This window comes from Oncorhynchus masou, chromosome 30 (genome assembly GCF_036934945.1).
Source record: "Oncorhynchus masou masou isolate Uvic2021 chromosome 30, UVic_Omas_1.1, whole genome shotgun sequence".
Lineage (NCBI taxonomy): Eukaryota > Metazoa > Chordata > Actinopteri > Salmoniformes > Salmonidae > Oncorhynchus > Oncorhynchus masou.
Genome location: NC_088241.1, coordinates 27,906,042 through 27,930,280, shown reverse-complemented (window position 1 = coordinate 27,930,280; position 24,239 = coordinate 27,906,042). Strand labels below are relative to the sequence as shown.

General features: G+C 41.8%; 1 protein-coding gene across 1 annotated transcript in view; it reads left to right on the top strand.

The window, feature by feature from the left end:
- Positions 1 to 272: 272 nt before the first annotated feature.
- The window catches only part of LOC135522470 (eukaryotic translation initiation factor 3 subunit E), a 43,165-nt gene continuing 19,198 nt past the window's right edge, over positions 273 to 24,239 (top strand). Inside the window, exons 1-7 of the mRNA XM_064948762.1 lie at positions 273 to 393; positions 4,737 to 4,854; positions 5,145 to 5,262; positions 13,724 to 13,766; positions 15,136 to 15,240; positions 21,424 to 21,549; positions 21,918 to 22,042. Of these exons, the coding sequence (XP_064804834.1) occupies positions 304 to 393; positions 4,737 to 4,854; positions 5,145 to 5,262; positions 13,724 to 13,766; positions 15,136 to 15,240; positions 21,424 to 21,549; positions 21,918 to 22,042 (725 nt within the window). The 5' untranslated portion in view covers positions 273 to 303. The remainder of the gene's footprint in view (positions 394 to 4,736; positions 4,855 to 5,144; positions 5,263 to 13,723; positions 13,767 to 15,135; positions 15,241 to 21,423; positions 21,550 to 21,917; positions 22,043 to 24,239) is intronic.

The following is a 24,239-nucleotide window of genomic DNA, read 5'->3' as shown; positions in this document are numbered from 1 at the left end:
CTCATTTGTTTTATCTTGTCTACAAAACTGTAAGAAAAAAACAACAACATCTTGAATGTGAATTTTGAACGCTACAATTAATCTTGAATGCTACAATATGCCTCCAATTCGCTTTGTTGGAACTGCCAGGTCAGATAATGTACAGTATAATTAGACATGGTCATAATCGTCGTTATGCTCATTAAAATAGTAGAATTGTTATCAATATGGCCAATCCGTGAAGGTACTGAAGCGGAAAGTGACGCTGATTGGTCATTTACGTAATACGTTCTCGCGTCTACTTCCTCCCCTCTCGTAGTGAAAATGGCGGAGTACGACCTCACCACCAAAATTGCCCATTTTTTGGACAGACATCTCGTCTTTCCTTTGCTGGAATTCCTTTCTGTCAAAGAGGTAAATGCGTGTGTTATGTTAGGTTGCACATACAATCTAGATTTTCGGTAGAAGTGTGTAAATAACCCATGTAAATAATGTAAATGCCACGTGCGTGGAAGAGTCGCCCATGAATTGGGGCCTCGCGCTGTTTCAGGTCCAGCAGCACAGACATAGCACGAGCTAGCTTGCTAACTAGCATATGCTTCTTCTGTTAGCTAGCTATATATGTGATCTAGTAAACGCTTTGTTGGGTGTCAGTTTGCTTTATATTAACGTATGGCATAGCGTTAATTGCAGCGCGCTACATAAACTAGCTAACTTTTTTAAAACTTAGGCTAACAGTAGTTATTTGCTAAACGTTAACCGGGTTTACTGTCGGCTGCTGCATCTTAAATTACACAAGTTATCTGGCTAGTCTAGTAAACAAACATTTGCTCCATGTATTGAGCTTTTACTTTTCAACATTGAGATATATATATATATATATATATATATGAGAAGATCTTAATTACGTGACTCCTAGATGCTAGCGAGATCCTCGTCTCGAGAATGTATTTAACTTGTGTCCTTTTCAACTAGCTAACGCGTTAACTCTTATTGTTAGTTAGCTGTTAACGTTACCTAGAAATGTTGATGACTAGTTAACTATAAACACTAGATATGCCTTAAAGTAACGTCACCACAAGGCAATAACAGAAATTCACGATGCCCAGAGCTTACCCATGACGTTGCACAACGATTGAAGTCAATAAAGGGCTATTCACACGAAGAACTATAAATTATACATAGCTATAAACCTTGGCGAGCATCCACACCAGCGATAGGTTGGACAATAGAATGAGTCAAAATTCACCCAATGCTGAAAAATGTGCGAAGAACGTTGGCTAAGCTGGAACACTTTCACGAGTTCCTAGCAAATGAACGTTCGCGAAGTCTGTTTTAACTGGAGTGACGTTTAGATTTCCGTTACGCCTAAATGGATCCCTTTTTATATTACCACAATCTGTTTTTAGGACTAAACTGAAAAATAACTCGTGTAGAAGGTAAACATCAAAAGTTATTAGTCACATGCTCCGAATGTATTAGACCTTACAGTGAAATGCTGACTTAGGAGCCTTTAACCAACAATGCAGTTTTAAAAAATAGAGTTAAGAATAAGAGGCAAAAGTAAGACGTAATTAAAGAGCATCAGTGAAATAACAATAGCAAGACTATATACAGGGGGGCACCGGTTATTTGAGGTAGTATGTTCATGTAATTAAAGAGCATCAGTGAAATAACAATAGCAAGACTATATACAGGGGGGCACCGGTTATTTGAGGTAGTATGTTCATGTCGGTAGAGTTATTAAAGTGACTATGCATCGGTAATAACAGAGCGTAGAAGTGGTGTAAAGTGGGGGGGGGGGGCACTGCAAATGGTCTGGGTAGCCATTTGACTAGATATACAGGAGTCTTATGGCTTGGGGGTAGAAGCTGTTTCGAAGCCTATTGGACCTAGACTTGGCGCTCCTTTAAACATCCACACCTCGATTGTGTCAAGTGAGCTTATATCTGCCTTCTTTATTTGACCTTTATTTAACTAGGCAAGTCTTAACTAGGCAAACAAATTCTTATTTACAATGACTGCCTGCAAAAGGCCTCCTGCTGGGATGGGGGTGGTATTATAAATAGGACAAAACACATCACGGCAAAAGTGACAGCACTACATAGAGACCTAAGACAACATAGCAAGGCAGCAACACATGACAACACAACATGGTAGCAGCACAATACATGATACAAACATTATTGGGCACAGACAACAGCACAAAGGGAAAGAAGGTAGAAAAAATTGAATTATACGTATTGCGAGATATTTTGCGAAATATACCGGCATCCTTTCAATAGGAAAACAATGGGGGGGGCTGAGCGTTCCAAGGGCAAAAGGTATTTTGGTGCTAGGATTTGATGACAGTGGAGTATGCTGCACAGCCTTACATAATCAGAAAGAAATTCTCATGCTTCATCTCCTCTCCGGGCAGCCTCGTGCAGCAAGAACCAAGAACGCTTCAATTTTATGCTTTATCTTGGCCAGGTCGCAGTTGTAAATGAGAACTTGTTCTCAGCTAGCTTACCTGGTTACATAAAGGTGAAATATAATAAAAAATAGAAGCCATTTTTGATTGGTTGTCATTGTTTTGTCGTTGGAGGGACAGGGAAAAATCACTCTGAAAGTGGATCCAAACGATAGCTATCATTATCGTTCTCAACTCTTTTTTGTAGTTGTAGTGTGAACTCTCCTGTTCATTTGAATTATTATAACAAAAAATAATATAATTTTCGGCCTTGGTGTGGACAGCTCTTAAAATGTAAGTTATTGTTTTTAGTCAAAGTATGATGTATTTGGGCTTGAAGTGGGGACATAGGATTTTTTTTCTGTGTTTCCTATAATATGATGTGCTAATATTTTTCAGTCCATGTTAATTAAATGATCTTGGGTTTTATTTGAATGTTACCACCCTCCAGCATGGCATTGTTTTTATTAATCTGCAACACCTGCAAGTTGCAACTGAGAAAAATGCTTTTTGAAGTAGCATGCACTTGGCTGCCTTAGCCATGGAGCAATAAGGGATCCATTTATATTTTTGCTGCTCTGTATTCCTCAAACATATATGACCATTTCATAAATGCGTGATATGATTGCATTTTACAACCCTGGTCGCCCCAGGATGAATGGTTTTGACCACTAAACTATTGCTTCACGACATGCTTTGCTGCTTTGATTGGTGCAGCTAAACCACAAGTGTCTATCCTATAATGAACAGGCGCCCGCAAAATAAATTCAAGGAACTTGTATCTATTTTGTTGGCCTGTTAAATCTGTATTGGTGTTTCGTGTCCGATTCTCCTCAAGGTATTTGCGATGTGCATCAGTCATTGTTGCCTATCAGTTCACTTCCCCTTTGAGAACCATGAGCTGATTTTGATTTACTGTACTGCAACCTACCTACCAAAGGTTGCACCGTGTGCAGTGTAATGTAAAAAAAAAATGCATGTCTCTTATTGAAGAGGCCAAGAGAATCACAATTGATGGTGAAGTCAAAGATGCTAGTTTCCATCTGTGGTAAAGATTTCAGCCTAGACAGCTGGTTAATCTTTTGAATACGGTGTAGTTAAAAAACACAAATTATAATTTTTTTAAATGAGCAACCGATAATGTTAGCTAGCTAGATACGATTTGCAAGATGTCTAGCTAAGGTTAGCATGCTACACTAACAGTAATCTATTTGTTAATGTTTCTCCACTCTGTGTGGAAATCACCACAGTATTCTTTCCCAGCTCCAATTTGTGAATATGTACAGGTAGCTTTTAACCAAAACAAGCATTTACCCTCTAGGGCAGGAATTGCTTCAAAAATTGTTTTTATTTTCTATTATTTAACCTTTATTTAACCAGGTAGGCTAGTTGAGAACAAGTTCTCATTTGCAACTGCGACCTGGCCAAGATGAAGCATAGCAGTGTGAACAGACAACAGTTACACATGGAGTAAACAATTAACAAGTCAATAACAGTAGAAAAAAGAGTCAATATACATTGTGTGCTAAAGGCATGAGGAGGTAGGCGAATAATCTGCAAAATTGTAATTAACCCTGGAGTGATAAATGATCAGATGGTCATGTACAGGTAGCGATATTGGTGTGCAAAAGAGCATTAAAGTAAATAAATAAAAACAGTATGGCGATGAGTTAGGTAAAATTGGGTGGGCTATTTACCGATGGACTATGCACAGCTGCAGTGATCGGTTAGCTGCTCAAATAGCAGATGTTTGAAGTTGGTGAGGGAGATAAAAGTCTCCAACTTCAGCGATTTTTGCAATTCGTTCCAGTCACAGGCAGCAGAGAACTGGAACGAAAGGCGGCCAAATGAGGAGTTGGCTTTAGGGATGATCAGTGAGATACACCTGCTGGAGCGCGTGCTACGGGTGGGTGTTGCCATCGTGACCAGTGAACTGAGAAGGCGGAGCTTTACCTAGCATGGACTTGTAGATGACCTGGTGCCAGTGGGTCTGGCGACGAATATGTAGCGAGGGCCAGCCGACTAGAGCATACAGGTCGCAGTGGTGGGTGGTATAAAGTGCTTTAGTAACAAAACGGATGGCACTGTGATAAACTGCAGGGTGGAATGAGGGTGGCAGCCTTTTAACAACCAGGCATCCATTACAGCTAAACACATTTTCTAACTTTGTTAGTCAGCTTAGTAGCTGAACTCCTGAACTTGTCGTTGTCAGCAGTTCTCTTAAACTGGGTAGGTAAAGTTAAGAATTTGAAACGGTACATGACAAAATAACCCCATTTACCCCTTTAACTATTTCCACTTTCAGATCTACAATGAGAAGGAACTGCTTCATGGAAAATTGGATCTCCTTAGCGAGACCAACATGGTGGACTTTGCCATGGATGTTCACAAAAACCTCTTCCCTGAGAAAGAGATCCCCGCCAGTAAGTAGATTGCACACTGCGTAGTCTACCTCCTAACACTTTTGTTAAAGAAAGCTGTACAGTGATAATGATTATGTATTGTTCAGTGTTTACACTGTTTCATCAATAAATCACAAGATGGCGGTGAAACTGATTGCACACAATCCCCCTCACATTTTAGTCATGCTTACTACAACACTGTTCCAAAAACTAGTATAACAGACACAAATCTTTAATGTTGCATGTAATGGTATTCTCCCGGGTATTGCCTTGGCCAAAGCCTCTAATGGTTTCTCTCTGTCTATGTGAAGCCCTAAAGGAGAAGAGGATCACTGTGGTGGCTCAGCTGAAGCAGCTGCAGGGTGAGACGGAGCCCATTGTGAAGATGTTTGAGGACCCAGAGACCACAAAACAGATGCAGTCAACCAGGTGAGTTTGATCCTCCTGTCCCACCATTTAACCAATGGATGGTTTTGGAGTTGTCGTTTGCATTTTATAGATGGTCAATCATGGACAATGCCTTTTTTATTTTTTTGCAATTCATGATTTCCCAGAGTAGTGGTCTTGCTATCTGACTTTGCAGGCTTAATGAATGAAGTTCAAGTGGTGTTAAATTGATATGGTAATCCAAAAAATTGATATGCCTACTTTTTGGATCAATTTCCCTGGAGTTGCTTTAGGGTTACATTAACTCAGCAGATGAGACCGATACACGATGCTGCAGTGAATGTTAAGGATGGCGCTGACTTTGCCGTAATTAAAGTAGTTTGGTTAAATTCAAGTCCTCATTCTTTACTTGGCTTCTTGGCAGGCGTGAGTTCAGGTCATCAAAGGACACTTTTCATCCACTTGCCAATCTTGAATTGTTTATTAAAGGTTTGGTTTTGAGACCTGTTTGTTTATCAAAGCAGGCATCTTATACTGACCATTGTAATGGGAGTTTGAAGCCTTGTGAATGTAACTTCAAACATTTTGTGCTACAGCTATTTTCTATCCCGAATCGTCTTAGGTGCACTGTTTGCCAACATGCTTAATAGGAAGCCTGCCCCCAACTTAATATCTCCAGGAAGCAAATATCATTTAGGCCTAGCCAAATTCTATCACTCACTTTCTGGATTATTGCCTTGTTTCTGATGATAGGATAAGGAAATTAAACAATTCTATGGATCTTGAGTTTGTCAATTTCCATTGCTTCTTTGCTCTTTTTGGTCCCAAAGTTGGTGCTAGTAATATAATGCTGTGTCTCTTTTGAAAGGGTTTAAGGCACAATGTAGATCTTTACATTTGGATATGTGGAGTTTCTTGCCATTGTTTCTGTATCTTGCAAGGCAGTTGTGGATGTGAGAACCTGGGGTAGGTCTTGGTGAAGACTAGGGCTGTTACGGTGACCATATTACCACCACACCGGCAGTCATGAAGGCAGTCAAATTCCATGTGACCGCTTAGTCACAGTAATTACGCTTCTCCAAGCTCTGATGCTGCTGATGGTCATTAGGAGCCTACCAAACTTGATAATCGCCTGGTACACGGCAGTCTTGCCTCATCACTCTGACATCTTATCGAACACTTCATGAGGGCTCATGTTGCTCAATATTTCTATAGGCTATGCAATTGTGAAAAAACAGTGATGGCTTCTATAAAAAAGGATCCCACCAGCTTTCTATACGCCAAGTCTACTATTTATTTCTCAACTTTCCTAATATTAAGCACATTGCTTCGCTTTACAACATGTGTATTGCCTACCTGGCTGGGATGAAAATTAACCACAGGAAAAGCATTCACTATTTAAGTGCATAGATTACATGTTTTTTTTGCCTCTGTTTTAAGTCGGGTGCATGATAATGGTCCATTCTAAATCAAAACAAATTCCAAACCATTAAAAATAAACTTTTTAACTAGGAAAGTCATGTATAGACAAGATTAAATCAAAATAGTATGATTGGTGAAAATATTAGCCTTTTTCTTGTGAATTATACATTATCACTTTTGAATGATGCCCAGGTTAAGGCAAGAAACAATGCATAGTTTTTTGTTGGACTTTTTCAAATCAGTCGCGCGCACACCATGTTTTTAAGGAGGTTTGTACACAACTAAGGTGGCCAAATAACTTCTTAAAATTAAGCACATCAATCCGCTTTAAAACTGGTGTAGAGCCTAACTAGCATACATATCCGGCATGTGAGTTGGATGATTGGGGAAGATCATTTTGACCATAAATGCACTTTTTTTATAATAAAAGCATTACATCCATAATTGCATTTGAGGTCATTTTTGGTAATGGTGTTAATGGACCGTTAGCGCTCATCGCCTACTGCAGTGTGTGCATTGCTTTGCTATAATGTGAAAAAATATTATAAATATAATATAATATAGCATTTTAAGTTAAACATTCTGATCTGTTGTCAGCCTCCGTGCATTTGAATACGTTATTTTTGGATGCGCGTGGTTGTATTTATTTTGGCTCTATCGCATCCCACAACTGTCCCAGATTATGTTCGGAATATTTATTTCTCGCGTAGAATAGGTCAATTTTTGTACTATTGGGGTAGTAGTTTGGCATCGGCTAGATTGGCATTAGGCCTACTCATCTCGTTGGCTGACAAAGTAAATGTGGACAGTTCTTCCAATATCTTCAATATGCACCTCGGAATTTGATAAGGACGCGTTCAGTTACGTCCCCAATGTGTCTGTTTTCACTTGTAGCCTGTGAGAAAGACCCAATCAGTGACAGAGGTCCATGAGAGGTTCTTCGGAGCAAGCGGGGAGAACGGGATTATAATTATTATATTCACCCCGAGGCCACAATGGCTGCAAAAGGCATGACATTTGTTTTGGTGGGGGGTGGGCAATACGACTACACGGGTTGCTGTCGGGAAATTCGAGGCATTAAGTGCTTGTCAAATTATGAGAGACTGATGAAGTGTGTAGTTCCTACAGGAAAAAAAAGAGGCAGTGCTCATACCTTTTTATGTAAGTTTTTCCAAATCATAATTAGTTGCATCATGCAGCCAGAGAATGTATTAACAAGCCAAACATGTATATAGCCCAGCCTTTATCATAACTAAAGTTACACAAATAACTCTAAGCATATAGGATTAGCTGTTTCTTTGTTAACCACTCATAACAGAACAGCCTCATGTGTGCACTCCCTCATCATTTGGAGAAAATATCCTTTCTATTGTATTCCTCATACTATAAAATAATGCCATAGACTTCTAAGCGAATCTTGCCTGATAAATGATCTACTGTAGCCTACAGCCATATAGCACAGCCAGATCAGTACCTCACATAAGGACAAATCGGAGTATGCTATTCTGTTCTTTTGAAATACATTTTATTCATCTTGTTTAGACCCGTATAACATAATGGCTTTATTGTGAAGGTGTAAGGTAAATTACATGGATTTATAAGACTTGTTAATTTGTAGATGTTCCAACGGTCTGCATCAGTGGCTTGTAAGCTGTGTGGAAGCCAGAAGATGTTAAATGTTTGTTAATTAACGGTCAATTACTGTGATATCAGCAATTATTTGCTTGACCATCACTGGCTGACAAAGTGCTCTGGAGCAGGTTTTCATCAAGGATCTCCTATATTTCTCTGTTCATCTTTCCCTCGATCCTGACTAGTCTCACATTCCTTGTCAGTGAAAAACATCCCCACCGCATGATGCTGCCACCACCATGCTTCTCCGTAGGGATGGTGCCAGGTTTCCTCCAGATGTGATGCTTGACATTCAGGCCAAAGATTTCAATCTTGGTTTCATCACACCAGAGAGTCTTGTTCCTCATGGTCTGAAAGTCCTTTAGGTGCCTTTTGACAAACTCAAAGTGGGCTTTCATGTGCCTTTTACTGCGGAGTGGCTTCCATCTGGCCACTCTACCATGACGGCCTGATTGGTAGAGTTCTGCATAGATGGTTGTACTCCTGGAAGATTCTCCGATCTGCACAGAGGAACGCTGGACTTGATTACCAACAACGATGAGACGGCCTACAGGGATGAGGTGAGGGCCCTCGGAGTGTGGTGTCAGGAAAATAACCCTCACACTCAACGTCAACAAAACTAAGGAGATGATTGTGGACTTCAGGAAACAGTAGAGGGAACACCCCCCTATCCACATCGATGGAACAGTAGTGGAGAGAGTAGCAAGTTTTAAGTTCCTCGGCATACACATCACAGACAAACTGAATTGGTCCACTCCCACAGACAGCATCGTGAAGAAGGCGCAGCAGCGCCTCTTCAACCTCAGGAGGCTGAAGAAATTCGGCTTGTCACCAAAAGCACTCACAAACTTCTACAGATGCACAATCGAGAGCATCCTGGCGGGCTGTATCACCGCCTGGTACGGCAACTGCTCCGCCCACAACCGTAAGGCTCTCCAGAGGGTAGTGAGGTCTGCACAACGCATCACCAGGGGCAAACTACCTGCCCTCCAGGACACCTACACCACCCGATGTCACAGGAAGACCATAAAGATCATCAGGGACATCAACCACCCGAGCCACTGCCTGTTCACCCCGCTATCATCCAGAAGGCGAGGTCAGTACAGGTGCATCAAAGCTGGGACCGAGAGACTGAAAAACAGCTTCTATCTCAAGGCCATCAGACTGTTAAACAGCCACCACTAACATTGAGTGGCTGCTGCCAACACACTGACACTGACTCAACTCCAGCCACTTTAATAATGGGAATTGATGGGAAATGATGTAAATATATCACTAGCCACTTTAAACAATGCTACCTTATATAATGTTACTTACCCTACATTATTCATCTCATATGCATACGTATATACTGTACTCTATCATTGACTGCATCCTTATGTAATACATGTATCACTAGCCACTTTAACTATGCCACTTTGTTTACATACTCATCTCATATGTATATACTGTACTCGATACCATCTACTATATCTTGCCTATGCTGTTCTGTACCATCACTCATTCATATATCCTTATGTACATATTCTTTATCCCCTTACACTGTGTATAAGACAGTAGTTTAGGAATTGTTAGTTAGATTACTTGTTGGTTATTACTGCATTGTCGGAACTAGAAGCACAAGCATTTCGCTACTCTCGCATTAACATCTGCTAACCATGTGTATGTGACAAATAAAATTTGATTTGACTTCTGTCAGAATGACCATCGGGTTCTTGGTCAGTTCCCTGACTAAGGCTCTTCTACTTCGATTGGGCAGCCAGCTCTAGGAATAGTCTTGGTGCTTCCAAACTTCTATAATTTAAGAATGATGGAGGCTAGTGATGCATCGGTGAGCATATCGGAATCAGAAGATATTAGCTAAAAATGCCAACATCGGCCCGATGTCTAGTTTAACGCCGATGTGCAAAACTGATATCAAAGCTGACATGCCTACCCATATAAATATATGTACCTACGGGTAGATGTAATGACGCCACAAAAAATACAGTGCTACACCGAACAAAAGCAGAAAAATACTAAGCGCACTTCCAATAACTAAAAAAGTTTGGGTCAAGCAGTCATTTGAAAGATCAAGAAAATGTCAGTGACAATTCAAAGGTGAAATCCGTTAATGCCAAGATAATGGAATTCTTTGCCCTTGACCTTCAACCTTTCTGTTGTGGATTATGGCGTTCGCCAACTGGTCGAGCACCGGTGCACATTACCAAGTTGGAGTTACACAGTATTATTGAAACTCATCCATGAGCTACTTGCTTCACGACTGACATCTGGACCAGCGACTTCAGCACCATGAGCATGCGGAGTCTGACAGCACAGTGGGTCGACGAGATTTCATACTGAGGAAAGCCGTATTGCATGCTCGAATGTGCTGGTTCTCATCCTGCTGCTGCCATTTTCAATGGCATTTGAGAACTTGTTTGAAACATGAACACACTCCCAAGCGCCATTTGTACAACTGACTCAAAATAAGCTAATCAACTGCGTCTGCAGCCGAAGTGATACTCTGCCATGGCATTGAAATGCCTGCTCAACATAACCCCACAGTATGTCTGCAATAAACTTGGAAAAGTACTTGAGGCTGTGAACAAGCGATTCGGTGTCATTGTCTCTGAGCCTCTTTACTGTTGCCACCATGCTCAATGCTATGTATAAGGACCACTACTTTGATGCAGACAAAGGGTTTACGTGAATTGTTACATACACCGCTGGACAAGATAGAAACTGACACGGTGACCATGCGCACCAAGGAAGAGGGGCCACAGACAGACAGAGCTGAAACTTCACTGTTTCATATGTATGATGAAATCCTGGCTGAGAATGAAACGACTGAACAAATGAACAACGAAACAGCACACTCAGTGAAAGACATGTATTTTTTAACCTTTATTTAACCAGGCAAGTCAGTTAAGAACAAATTCTTATTTTCAATGACGGCCTAGGAACAGTGGGTTAACTGCCTGTTCAGGGGCAGAACGACAGATTTGTACCTTGTCAGCTCAGGGGTTTGAACCCGCAACCTTCCGGTTACTAGTCCAACGCTCTAACCACTAGGCTACCCTGCCGCCCCGAAATGGGTTTTGATTATGTTTTACCGGTAATGGGGACATGTAAATGCCAACAAAATAACTTTGTGTGTAACATTTAACTACGCAAGTCAGTTAAGAACATTCTTATTTACAACGATGGCCAAACCCATGCTGGGCAAATTGTGCGCCGCCCTATGGGACTCCCAATCATGTCCGGATGTGATACTTGCTGGATTTGAACCAAGGACTGTAGTGACACCACTTGCACTGAAATGCAGTGTCTTAGACTGTGTGTGTGTGTTAACTATTTAACTGTACTACAATGCTTATAAGGATACAAAAAGTGTTAAATATTGGTGTTTTTGGGCACGGAAAATACTGGATATTGGTATCGACTCAAAAAATGTATCGGTACATCCCTAATGGAGGACACTGTTCTTGTGAATCTTCAGTGTTAGACATTTTTTGGTACCCTTCCCCGGATTTGTGCCTCGACACAATCCTGTCTCGGAGCTCTGGACATTTTCCTTAGACCTCATGGCTTGGTTTTTGCTCTGACGTGCACTGTCAACTGTGGGACATTATATAGACAGGTGTGCCTTTCCAAATCATGCCAATCAATTGAATATACCACAGGTAGACTCCAATTTGTAGGAACATCTCAAGGATGTTCAATGGAAACAGGGTGCACCTGAGCTCAATTACGAGTCTCCTAGCAAAGGGTCTGAATCCTATGTAAATAAACTATTTAAAAAAATATACTTTTGCAAAAAAGTCAACCTGTTTTCGCTTTGTTATTATGGGGTATTTAAGAATAAGGCTGTAATGACAGTGTCAAGGGGTCTGAGTACTTTCCATGGGGGGTGTATACATATATCTGAGCACCCCTTCAAATTACTGGGTTTGGCTAGTTCACCCTACCCTTTGTTGACATGTGTATAAAATTGAATGCACTGCCATGTAATCTCCATAGACAAACATTTGCAGTAGGCCTTACTGAAGAGCTCCGTGACTTTCAACGTGGCACCATCATAGGATGACACCTTTCCAACAAGGAAGTTACATTTCTGCCCTGTTACAGCTGCCCTGGTCAACTAAGTGCTGTTATTGTGAAGTGGAAATGTCTAGGTGCAACAACTGCTCAGCCACGAAGTGGTAGGGCTCACAGGACCGCCAAGTGCTGAAGCATGTAGTGCGTAAAAATTGTCGGTCCTTGGTTGCAACACTCATTACGGAGTTCCAAACTGCCTCGAAGTCTGCACAAGAACTGTTCATGAGGGCTTTCCATGGCCGAGCAGCCGCACAAGCCTAAGATCACCACGAGCAATACCAAGCGTTGAATGGAGTGGTTTGAAGCTCACCAGCATTGGACTCCAGAGTAGTGGAAATGCGTTCTCTGGAGTGATGAATCGCACTTCACCATTAAGCAGTTCGATGGACAAATCTGGGTTTGGCGGATGCCAGGAGAACAGCTGCCTGCCCGACTGCCTCGTGCCAACTGTCAAGTTTGTTGGGGGAGTAATATGGTATAATGGTCGGTGGCTGTTTTACATGGTTTGGGCTAGGCCCCTTAGTTTCAATGAAGGGAGTCCTTAACACTACAGCATACTGACATTCTAGAAAATTATGTGCTTCCAAGTTTGGGGAAGGCCCTTTCTTGTTTCAGCGTGACAATGTGCCTGTGGAAAAAGCCTGGTCCATACAGAAATGGGTTGTCTAGTTCAGTGTGGGAGAACTTAACTGGACTGCTCAGTGCACTGACTTCAACCCCATCAAACACCTTTGGGATGAATTGGAACATCAAGTGTGTGTGACCGGCCTAATTGCCCAACATCAGTGCCCGACCTCACTAATGCTCTTGTGGCTGAACATTAAGTGGAAAGCCTTCCCAGAACAGTGGAGGCTGTTGTAGCAGCAAATGGGAGACCAACTCTTATATATGCCTGTGATTTTAGAATGAGATGTTATGTTGAGCATTTTTCTACATACTTATGGTCATGTAGTGTGTGTTTTTAATGCCTCCCCTATGTAGACAGGAAAAGCAACTCCAGTTTATGGCATGTAAAACCATAGATTGAGTTAAGACTGCATTTCCAGTTTTATAAAGTCAGATTGATCCATCCCCCCCTAATGGTTGTTGGACCATGAGTTTAATGGTGTCAGTGTTGAAGATGAATGTTTTAAACAGCCTGTGAATATTCACACAAAATAAAAGTACTTTTGCTTCCCCGTCAGACTCTTGAAGGTTAAAAGGTGCAGCTCAGCTTGAAAATGAAAAGCCCTTGATTTGCCCTGAACTCTAGACCTGCTACATTCCAGAAATTGAAGAAGTATGCCCGAATGGGGTTCAGAACACCCAACCTGCATCAGCCAACTCTAATGAAACAAGGCCACTAACTGTGAAATTATTTTTCTTTCAGGGATGGACAGGCCCTTTTTAACTATCTGGCGGAGAAACACAGTGTAAGTTTGGACCGCTTTGCTGACATTTCACTTCAAAACTGCGTTTCTCATGACTCCTGTGTGAACCTGCTATTTAGGGAAGGGGGGCGGGAAGGCCCAAGCAGGGAAACATGTAATGACTTCCCAAAACTTTAACTTTTTTTTTAGGGGCTTTACAGCTTGCAGAAAAATCTGTGGACATTTTACAGTCTGTGGTGAATTGTTAAGAATATACAGAACAGCTCGAGACACATTGGTCTACCCGCAGAAATGCTGGTTGTCTAGATTTGCCCCCCCGAATCCTCCCACCCTGGCATCCCGCTGACCTGCACTCTGTCCTCAATGCACCTCTGCAGCGCGAAGGCCACTCGGCTGTGGGAAAGGGCGGTCTCCCTCCGCTTCGCAGTGGCTCGCAACCACTGCCTGTCAAAGCCACACTGCATCAGACTGGCCTCGGTTCCCAAACTGACGGCAGCACGCTGTGATATGTCTTGAGTTAGCAGGAGTGTACCGTTCAGAGATATTCTACCCCCCCCCATGAACATGTACCCGGCCCCCACCCACCCAATGGACATTTATCATTGTTACGGCATAAAGATGGGGATGACTCTTTGCGAGGGTATCTGATTTCATTGGTCCTCAATTAGTGGCTCACACTAGATTCAGGATACATGGAGTTGGCTCTGAGTTAGCCTGCCCCAGAGTAGGTTCGTTCTGAAGTATTTGTACTCATAGAAATTTTCCTTGGCTTAAAGGTTAGCCACTTAACTCAAGTTGAACTCAGACTTGACCAAAGTTGACTCCTCATACCTTATCCGTAGTATAGGGCTCAGGTCGGTTGTTGAAGACTTTTCCAAATAGCCACAGGTGGCAGAAGTAAATAGGCCTACGTATGGTAATGTTGTGACAGTCCGTATGGGATGTTGACATGGAGCTCCTTGTACACACAATTACACAGTGAAATTGCTCAAGTGCACGACAGCAGATAACGGTATCAAGGATGTTACCAGCAAACCTCTGGTTGACCGTGCACTCTGCACCATATTTTACTGTCTGAGCAGGGATCGAACCAGCAACACTCCCACTTGTGTAAATGGTCTAGGCAGCAGCTAATGGGGATCCATAATAAATACAGATATGAACTGCTCGGCTACATGCTGACCCCAATAATTAGTGATGCTAATCAAACAGAATTCAGCCACTCTGTTCCCAGTGGGGTGGTCTGGCATTGACTGGATATAACACCATGGCTCTCGTCTTGGACTATAATCTTACATGAGGCCTGTGAGAAAGCTGACAATATGGTCATCATAAACAATTGCTGGTGTCATGTGTCTATGCTCTGAATAGTTATCGGACGAAACCATTGATCAGCCCTCTTCTCTTCCAGTTCCGTCAGGAGTACCTGGACACTCTGTACAGATATGCCAAGTTCCAGTACGAGTGTGGAAACTACTCTGGGGCTGCAGAGTACCTCTACTTCTTCCGTGTCCTGGTAAGTCTAGTACCCCTTATTTCAGTGTACTCTTATGAAATATCAAACTGGCGACCTTGGATACTAGATGTTCACAGCAAGTTAATAGATCTAGAGACATTTATTTATTTGATATTACAGATTTGTACTCTTGAAACTTCATCTGTAGTTTTTGGAATAATAACTGGACCACTGACAAATGGACACTATTGGGCAGTGCTATATATTAGCAAGCTCTTTAAGGGCAAACAGACGATGATTGAAGCTTCATTAAGAACTATTAGTTTCTCAGGAACGACTCCCATTTTGTGCATTAATCACTTGTTCATGTGATTTATTTTTTTCCCCAGCAGTGGACAGTGTCAAACGCCATAAATTATGAGCAGTATACATCCACTTAACATTGCATTTTTGGAATTACACAATGTTTCCGTTGATGTATACTTTTTTGGCTCGACTCGTGTTATGAAAAATTGAATTTCCTACTTCACTGCTTGGTTGTTTGGCCAGGTTCTTTAATTTTTCAAAGGGTTAGCAGGTGGAAGAGAACACCCTCAGTTAATTGCATGTGAAAAGCTGCCGTCATTCCCTCATTCAATTCTTCACACGTCTTCAGTATTAGGATGAGTTGATGTTCAAGGACAAGGGTAGGATTTTTAATTTTTTTACTGTGCCAAGTGTTCAGCAGCAGACTTCATAATCTTTCTTTAGTCCTCTCGCTGGGCGGGCTGCAGTGGACGACCTATTGATTTGATAACTCTGATAGCCAGATAACTCCTTGTCAGGCTTATGAGTTACGCAATGTGTTCTGGTGGGCTTTGAAAAAGTGTGTACATGCGTACATACAATAGGCACACTCAAAAATAATCAACTGACTGAGAGAACAGGTTTACTAAACAAAGAACTGGCCTACCAGTTAGGCTATACATTTACAAAGTCCACTCATTTAGGCCTATCTTTTTTGAATTAGGGATGTACTTTTTTTTGCCTACTAACTAACCCCGGTTAATTTGTTCCAAACAGTAAAATGACGTGACCAACAGAAAATACGATGCTGTTTAAGTGACTCAACTCTGTTTTCACTCTGATGTACAATTCTAAATGCAAAGGTCTTCAAGCGGCAACCAGCTGTCTGTGCTGCTAGGTAATATTCCTCTCTAACTATACTTTATATGCGGTGCCAATTTAATTCCACTAAATTATGAAAATGAACCTATAGACCGAGCTTGACCGGTCAAATGTATTTTCGGTTAACTGATAACATTGCTGGTTTTTAAAGTTTTGCAGCTAATTCCATTGCGTTTCTCAACCTGTGTGGCTATTACACAGCATTTCCTTTTTGTTGTTTTGGCTAACATACGAGAGTCTGTGGTGCATGGAGGAGGGATTAAATCATTTTCACCAGCAGTAAAATGCTTTGGAAATCAGATAATACCAAATAGGGTTGGGGTGGATAGTAATTACAGTTCACTGAAAGTACTGGCAGTATTCTCGTTACACATGCGTAAATCTTATTTCCTCTAAACAAAGGGATCATTGCGCTGGTGTTGGTGGCTTCTCTCCCGCTGCCCTCAGAAATCAGTGAAAGATGAACTACACAGAGAATGGGGAAAGGTGCAGTAGGACTGTGTGCACTGCTGTAAAGAGTTGGAAACCTCTTAGGCCAAGAGAGGTGGTAACCTGACTGAGAGGGGAGGCCAGAGGAGTGTTTTGTGTCACAATAGAGTGGTGTAACACTAGATAAGTCCTGGGAATGGACATCCTGTGACCTCAGTGGAAGGTGCCACCAGATCTTCAGTGCTGCCTTTGTTAGTCTCTCTCCAGGACCAGTGGCATCTAAGGGCTACTCATTGTCTGAATGCTCGGCTGACCTTTTGCGCTATCGTTGACTTTAATGAGTTAAGTCGTCTAATGTTCTTCAGAAAGCCTTGGCGTCAAACCTAATTTCCAAACAAAAATAATCTGTTGGCCAATGAGGTTAATTTCTACTGTAGGAACCACCAGACCCAGTGTTGGTGCTTTTAGTCTGAGGTATGTTTTTATGGTCACACTGACCATGCACCATCACTACTATTACCTTGTGTTTCCCCTTTCAGAAGCTAATGTTGTTTTTTGTGAAGCTGTTTGCAAATTTGATGATCAAACTCGCCTACGTTTTTGGTGGTAGATTTCACCATTGTTACTCCAAAGCCAGGGTTTACCATTTCGTCTCTACTATCAGTGTCCTATAATTCCTTCAACCAAACGAGCACAACCAGTGTTTTCCAAGTCTTATTCAATTGTTTTATTTTTTGGGGGTTGCGTCTGTCATTTGAGATCTGGGGTATAGCAAAGACTTGTGCCAAAACCAGTCTCGAAAAAATGCAAAGAATAAAATCAACACTTTACATGTTCATCAGAATGACAAATATTACAACCAACTTAGATTTCCCATTGTAATTGACATTTGATACCCTCTCCCTCTGTCGTGAAGATGTCTGTGACTGGTCATGCACATTGGTGATGCTGGTGTCCTCTCCTGATAAACAGGCTTAGCAGAGACTCTGAGCAACGAGCTCTACTTTCTGTGAACAGCCTCTTAAGCCAAAGCAGTTGGGCTCTTTTTTTGTTGTTGTTGATTGATTCTATATGATGCACTCACATTTAAGTATGCTAGCAAGAGACATTGAAGACCAGATGATGGTGGCTCTTGACCATCACTCATTCATATCTTTATGTACATATTCTTTATCCCCTTACACTGTGTATAAGATGTTAGTTTTGGAATTGTTAGTTAGATTACTTGTTGGTTATTACTGCATTGTCGGAACAAGAAGCACAAGCATTTCGCTACACTCGCATTAACATCTGCTAACCATGTGTATGTGACAAATAAATTGGATTTGATTAAACATGAGCCCCCCCACACATCAAAAGCATGCAATTGATGCGCTCCCTCTCCACAGTTCTTTATGGTTTTTAGCTCAGTCTAAATAAGTTATGTAGATTATTTTCCAGTTTTGAATTTACTCATCATTAGCCCCTCATTTTAAATATCAGCCAGGGCAGTTACTGTTACCAGATAGCCGCTGCCTCCTCTTGACAATCCAAAGGCTCATTTATATAAAAATATTTTTTTTACAACATGCCTACATGTCTCTTTATACTTCATACCTGCTGCCCCCCCCCCCCTATTGTTGTGGACCTCCCATTTTCTCAGACTGCCCCTGCAAGGTAGAGGTGAGGCTCCGTAAGTCATCAAACGTGGGAAAGCCAGTCAATTAAACAGAGGAAGCCAGGCTTGCAAAATCCAGGCCTCGGGTTCTGTTACAGTGTGGCGTAGCGCGAAAAGAGCAACTTATTCATAGCATCAGTGAATGTAGGTATTGGATGTTGCGAATAAAGATTGAGTGTCCCGACGGCTCTTCAGCACAGTAAATTTATTGTTGCTGGTCAGTAAGTGAAAATGTGCCTCTTTTCGCCAACAAATGGAAACTCTAGGTAACTGCTGGAAAAACCCTGGTATTGAAACTATTGTTGCGTGGCCACCAGTGAATGTCAGGCAGTGTGTAGAAAGCTGCCATAATGACATGGAGATCGGCCAAACCTAGCAGGCAGGGACTTCCAAGGCAGAAATAACAAACTTTAAAAAAAATATATATATATATATACATTTTTTTTAGACCAATGAAACAACAACCTTTAAATTGGCACCGTGGTTGGCTTTTCTCTTAAAATATAATGCTTAATCTTTCTTATGAGGTCTCTTTTTAAAAAATATATATGTAATTTAAAGCAGTCCAAAGTTTTGTTTTATGATCAAAGGACTCTACTGTTGTGAGTGGATGAATGGCCTTCTGCTCCTCTTTGTGTTTTACCCTGGAAGACTACCTTGCTGCTGACTTTCCCACTTGTTTTTTCCTTACCAGTATTCTTTTCCACCGATCACCCTTTTTATGTCGCAGTTCATTTAAAAGTTACTGTGTAGCCTAATAGTCTTCATGTAGCCCAGCAGGTAACCTAGCGGTTAGAGCGATGGGCTGCTAACTGGAAGGTAGCTCGTTCGAATACCCGACCCGATGAGGTGAAAATCTGTTTGCCCTTGAGCAAGGCGCCATAATTTGCTCCAGGGGCGCTGTACTGCTATGTCTGACCTTGTAAAACAACTCTTAGGTGAAATTATCTGTTGTATGTAATATAAATATGTATTAATCCTTTATCTTGATTATGTTTTTCTCAATCACGAAGAGATCCCAGCTGGTTTCCTTCTCCATCCATGGATCATTTGTGTGTCTCAGTCCACTCTGCTGTCTGAAAGAAGGGGGTGTGGTGGGTTGCGTCTAGGTTACTGTGGCCTTACAGCAGGCACCCGCCCTCACTTCCTTGTTGACTCTTGTCACTGACTGCGTTTGGTGTTTATCATAAGCTACTGTGGGCCGGCGGTTCCCATGAGCCATAGGGTGGAGGCCTAGCTTTGAATAAGCACAATTGGTCCAGGTTTTGCCGGTGTAGGCCGTCATTCTAAATAAGAATTTGTTCTTAACTGACTTGCCTAGTTAAAGGTAAAAACAAATAAACAGGAACTTGTGACTGAGGATGGCTATCCTTTCAACTGTTTCTTGTTAGCATCATTTCATATATCAATGCATTTAGCCTGTGATAATGGAAGAGTTGTATTAAGACGGCATGATTCAACGTGAGGTTTTCCTTTTGTGTTAATAGTAGGAGGTTATTGCAATTATATTTTAACATGCTTGAAAAGCTCTAAGTTATTGAAACATTCCTCAAGACATGCAGTTTGTACAGCTAACCGAAATTAAGTGTCCCGGCAATGTACCAGGTATAGACTTTGGAAAAGCATTTTATTATTAAAGCATCTTTTTATTGTTATTTTTTTAAAGCTTGATAGCCAATTGGGGACATTTCCTAAGGGCATTAACAGATTTGTCTTCGATGCCCTTTTCCATCAAATTAAGCATCCAAACGCTGTCATTTATCTAGACGGATTACCCTGGCTCGGCGTAAATTATGAACACCTTTCCAGATGGTGTTGAGAAACCCATGCGGTTGCTGGTCACAGTGCATCAAGGTTTCTGTGGCTGGAGCAAGACCTCTGTTGTTGGTGAACTCCAAGTGATAGACATTTTGGTAACTCTGCCTCTTCTGCATGCTTCTCATTGTAGCCGTGTTGTAGTAGCACCATACACAGAAGTAGTAGCACCATACACACTTCATTAATGTCCATTCAGAGAGGGGCTGAAGGCAAGAGGGGAATGACCGGAAGTCTGAGGAACGGCGATGGCGTTCTCCCTCAAAGATGCTAGATGTGCCCTCCATTCCATCTACTCTCATTTTGCGTGTATATCTTCAATGTTCTCTCCAATTGCAACTGCTAATTTAAATATCCAATTGAGTTATTTTTAGGGTGTAATATCTGAACCCAGATTTGTGAACTCAAGGTTTCTTCAACCATTTCCTTTTAGATAGAATCTGAACCATGTAATTGTGGTATGGAGATGTTACTGACAAGCTGACCTTTGACCTGCTGACCCTGCCCCAGAAATGTCACAACCACAGGGACCAAGGTGGTAGCTTGAACTAGGCAGAGCTAAATTTATATAACATATTCCTTTCTTGACTACAGAGTAGGGCCAAAGCTGAAATGCCCTATGTACATCTTTAGTGATGTGTGTGTTGTCTTCCCAAGGCCGTGTGCCACCCTGCACATTTTTCAAGAGTTGCAGCATTAATTAAATAACAGTAACAATGTTTTAGCACATTGTACGGAGAAGCTCACATATGCTTCAAATGTGCTCCTAGTTAGGGTGGTAATCTGAAAGGATTGCGGAACATCTGCAATGCAGCGGTTGCCGTATCACAAAGTGCAGCAAATGAGGTTTTATAAAAAGCTAAACATTCATTTCTCTTTCTGTCAAGTCCCATTCCCTCAGGATGACATAATTTAATCCGTTTATCCAGTATAAATAAGAAAAGTAACTCCACCGAACAGTTTTGCTTGCCAAAGCCAAGCGGCGGTGGCAACGGCCACTACTTCACTGACTGTCCCTGAGCGTGCGTGTGTGCGAGCACACGGTTTGTACACTGAGGCATTTATCAGGATTAGATCTGCCAGTGCCTGGTCATTTTGCAGGTGGGTTGAGTTCTGCTGCTGTGTGAGGTGATGCTTTGTTTATGTTCTAACAAGTATGACATGTCTTTTCCCAGGTCCCGGCCACAGACAGGAATGCCCTGAACTCCCTATGGGGGAAGCTGGCCTCTGAGATCCTGATGCAGAACTGGGAGGCTGCGATGGAAGACCTCACCCGCCTGAGGGAGACTATCGATAACAATGTAAATGCCCCACTTCTCAGAATTTGACACTGCACTCTGATTCCCTTACGTAGACTCGACTCCCTTATTGACCGCTTCGTGTTTCAGCAAAGCACTGCTGCGGCTTGATGCCCCACCCCCTTTCAGTCCTGACTCCAGAGGATCTGGAAATGGAGCAGTAATGTGGATCTAGTTTTTAAAATGTTATTTATTGGATGGATAGCTGGGAAGGATGCAGGGGTGCGGCCTCTGGCTTGGAAGGAAAACGTTTAAAAGGGAACTGAGACCTCACGTTCTTAAAGTACTCTGAACTTTTTAATTGTCTTCAAGTATACTGTATTGTCACCTCAATCAGAACTAGTTAATAATGACAACTCTCTCCTGTCCAGTCGGTGAGCTCCCCTCTCCAGTCTCTTCAGCAGAGGACCTGGCTGATCCACTGGTCCCTATTCGTCTTCTTTAACCACCCTAAAGGCAGAGACAACATCATTGAGCTCTTCCTGTATCAGCCACAGTAAGTATTTTCATCTCTGACACACTGGAGTTCTGTAAAACACTGTTGGCTCATTTAGACCTGATGACTAACCCTTTAACATATTGCTCTGTAGAAGCTGCCATCTCTACAGTCTGAGGTGCAGTGTCTTCACTGATCCACACTAAACCCTTGAGTGACCCAAGAGGTGATTGTTGAAATGTGGCCTGCTGGCATCCTTGGTGGGGAGGAAATTATCCCTAAAGAAGAGGCACAGTAGAGGGCTGAACCTTGGGCCCCAGGGTTTGCTCCTGGCCTAGGAGAGACAAAAAGTGGTTCAGCTGGCAGCCGCCTGGGTCAGGTCCTTCTAACTGTGGAGAAAGTACACGTTTTTATTAGACTAACTTGATTTTGAAAAGGAAGCCATTTACTCTTAACATTGGGAAGGGGGCTGCTTTAAAAACCTACTTGGGGTATTTTTTTAAGTGGTTTCAGTCTGTTTGTTTTTGTGTGGTCTCTTTACTCTCGAGGCTGCAAGTTAGTCCATGTGTATTGCAGATCAGAAAAATTCAGAACTGCGTGAAATTTACACACAAACTATTATAATGCATCCCCCCATTCTGATTGCCGGTTTGTGTAATTGAACCGATGATTGTAGTTAACTGAATGTATGACATGCCACCACAACATAGCAGATATGAAAGTCTGGTTCGGAGTTTTACTCAGTTTTTAATAATTTTTATTTAACCAGGTTGGCAAGTTGAGAATAAGTTCTAATTTACAATTGCGACCTGGCCAAGATAAAGCAAAGCAGTTTGACACATACAACAGCATAGTTACGCATGGAGTAAAACAAACATACAGTCAATAATACAGTAGAAACAAGTCTATATACGATGTGTGCAAATGAGGTGAGATGAGGGAGGTAAAGGCATGGTAGATTTGGTAGATTTGCAGTAGGAGAATGTGCAAAGTAGAAATAAAAATAATGGGGTGCAAAGGAGCAAAATAAATAAATACAGTAGGGAAAGAGGTAGTAGTTTGGGCTAAATTATAGATGGGCTATGTACAGGTGCAGTAATCTGTGAGCTGTTCTGACAGCTGGTGCTCAAACCTAGTGAAGGGTAGAAGTGTTTCCAGTTTCAGAGATTTTTGTAGTTCGTTCCAGTCATTGGCAGCAGAGAACTGGAAGGAGAGGCGGCCAAAGAAAGAATTGGTTTTGGGGGTGACCAGAGAGATATACCTGCTGGAGCGCGTGCTACAGGTGGGTGATGCTATGGTGACCAGCGAGCTGAGATAAGAGGGGACTTTACCTAGCAGGGTCTTGTAGATGACATGGAGCCAGTGGGTTTGGCGACGAGTATGAAGCGAGGGTCAGCCAACGAGAGCGTACAGGTCACAATGGTGGGTAGTAATATGGGGCTTTGGTGACAAAACGGATGGCACTGATTAACTGCATCCAATTTGTTGAGTATGGTATGGAGGGTATTTTGTATGTGACATCGCCGAAGTCGAGAATTGGTAGGATGGTCAGTTTTACAAGGGTATGTTTGGCAGCATGAGTGAAGGATGCTTTGTTGCGAAATAGGAAGCCAATTCTAGATTTAACTTTGGATTGGAGATGTTTGATGTGGGTCTGGAAGGAGAGTTTACAGTCTAACCAGACACCTAGGTATTTGTAGTTGTCCACGTGTTCGAAGTCAGAGCCGTCCAGAGTAGTGATGTTGGACATACGGGCAGGTGCAGGCAGCGATCGGTTGAAGAGCATGCATTTAGTTTTATTGGTATTTAAGAGCAATTTGAGGCCACGGAAGGAGAGTTGTATGGCATTGAAACTTGCCTGGAGGGTTGTAAACAGTGTCCAAAGAAGGGCCAGAAGTATACAGAATGCCTGTAGTGTGGTTTTCCACTTTAATTTTGAGTGTGACTCCAAATCCAGACCTCCATGGGTTGATAAATTTGATTTCCATTGATCATATTGTGTGATTTTGTTGTCAGCACATTCAACTATGTAAAGAAAAAAGTATTTAGTAAGAATATTTCATTCAGATCTAGGATGATATTTTAGTATTCACTTTATTTTTTTGAGCTGTGTGTGTGTGTATATATATGTGTGTGTGTGTATGTATATATATATTTGTGTATATATAGCAACTTTGTATATATAGCAACTTTGTATATATAGCAACTTTGTATATATAGCAACTTTGTATATATAGCAACTTTGTATATATAGCAA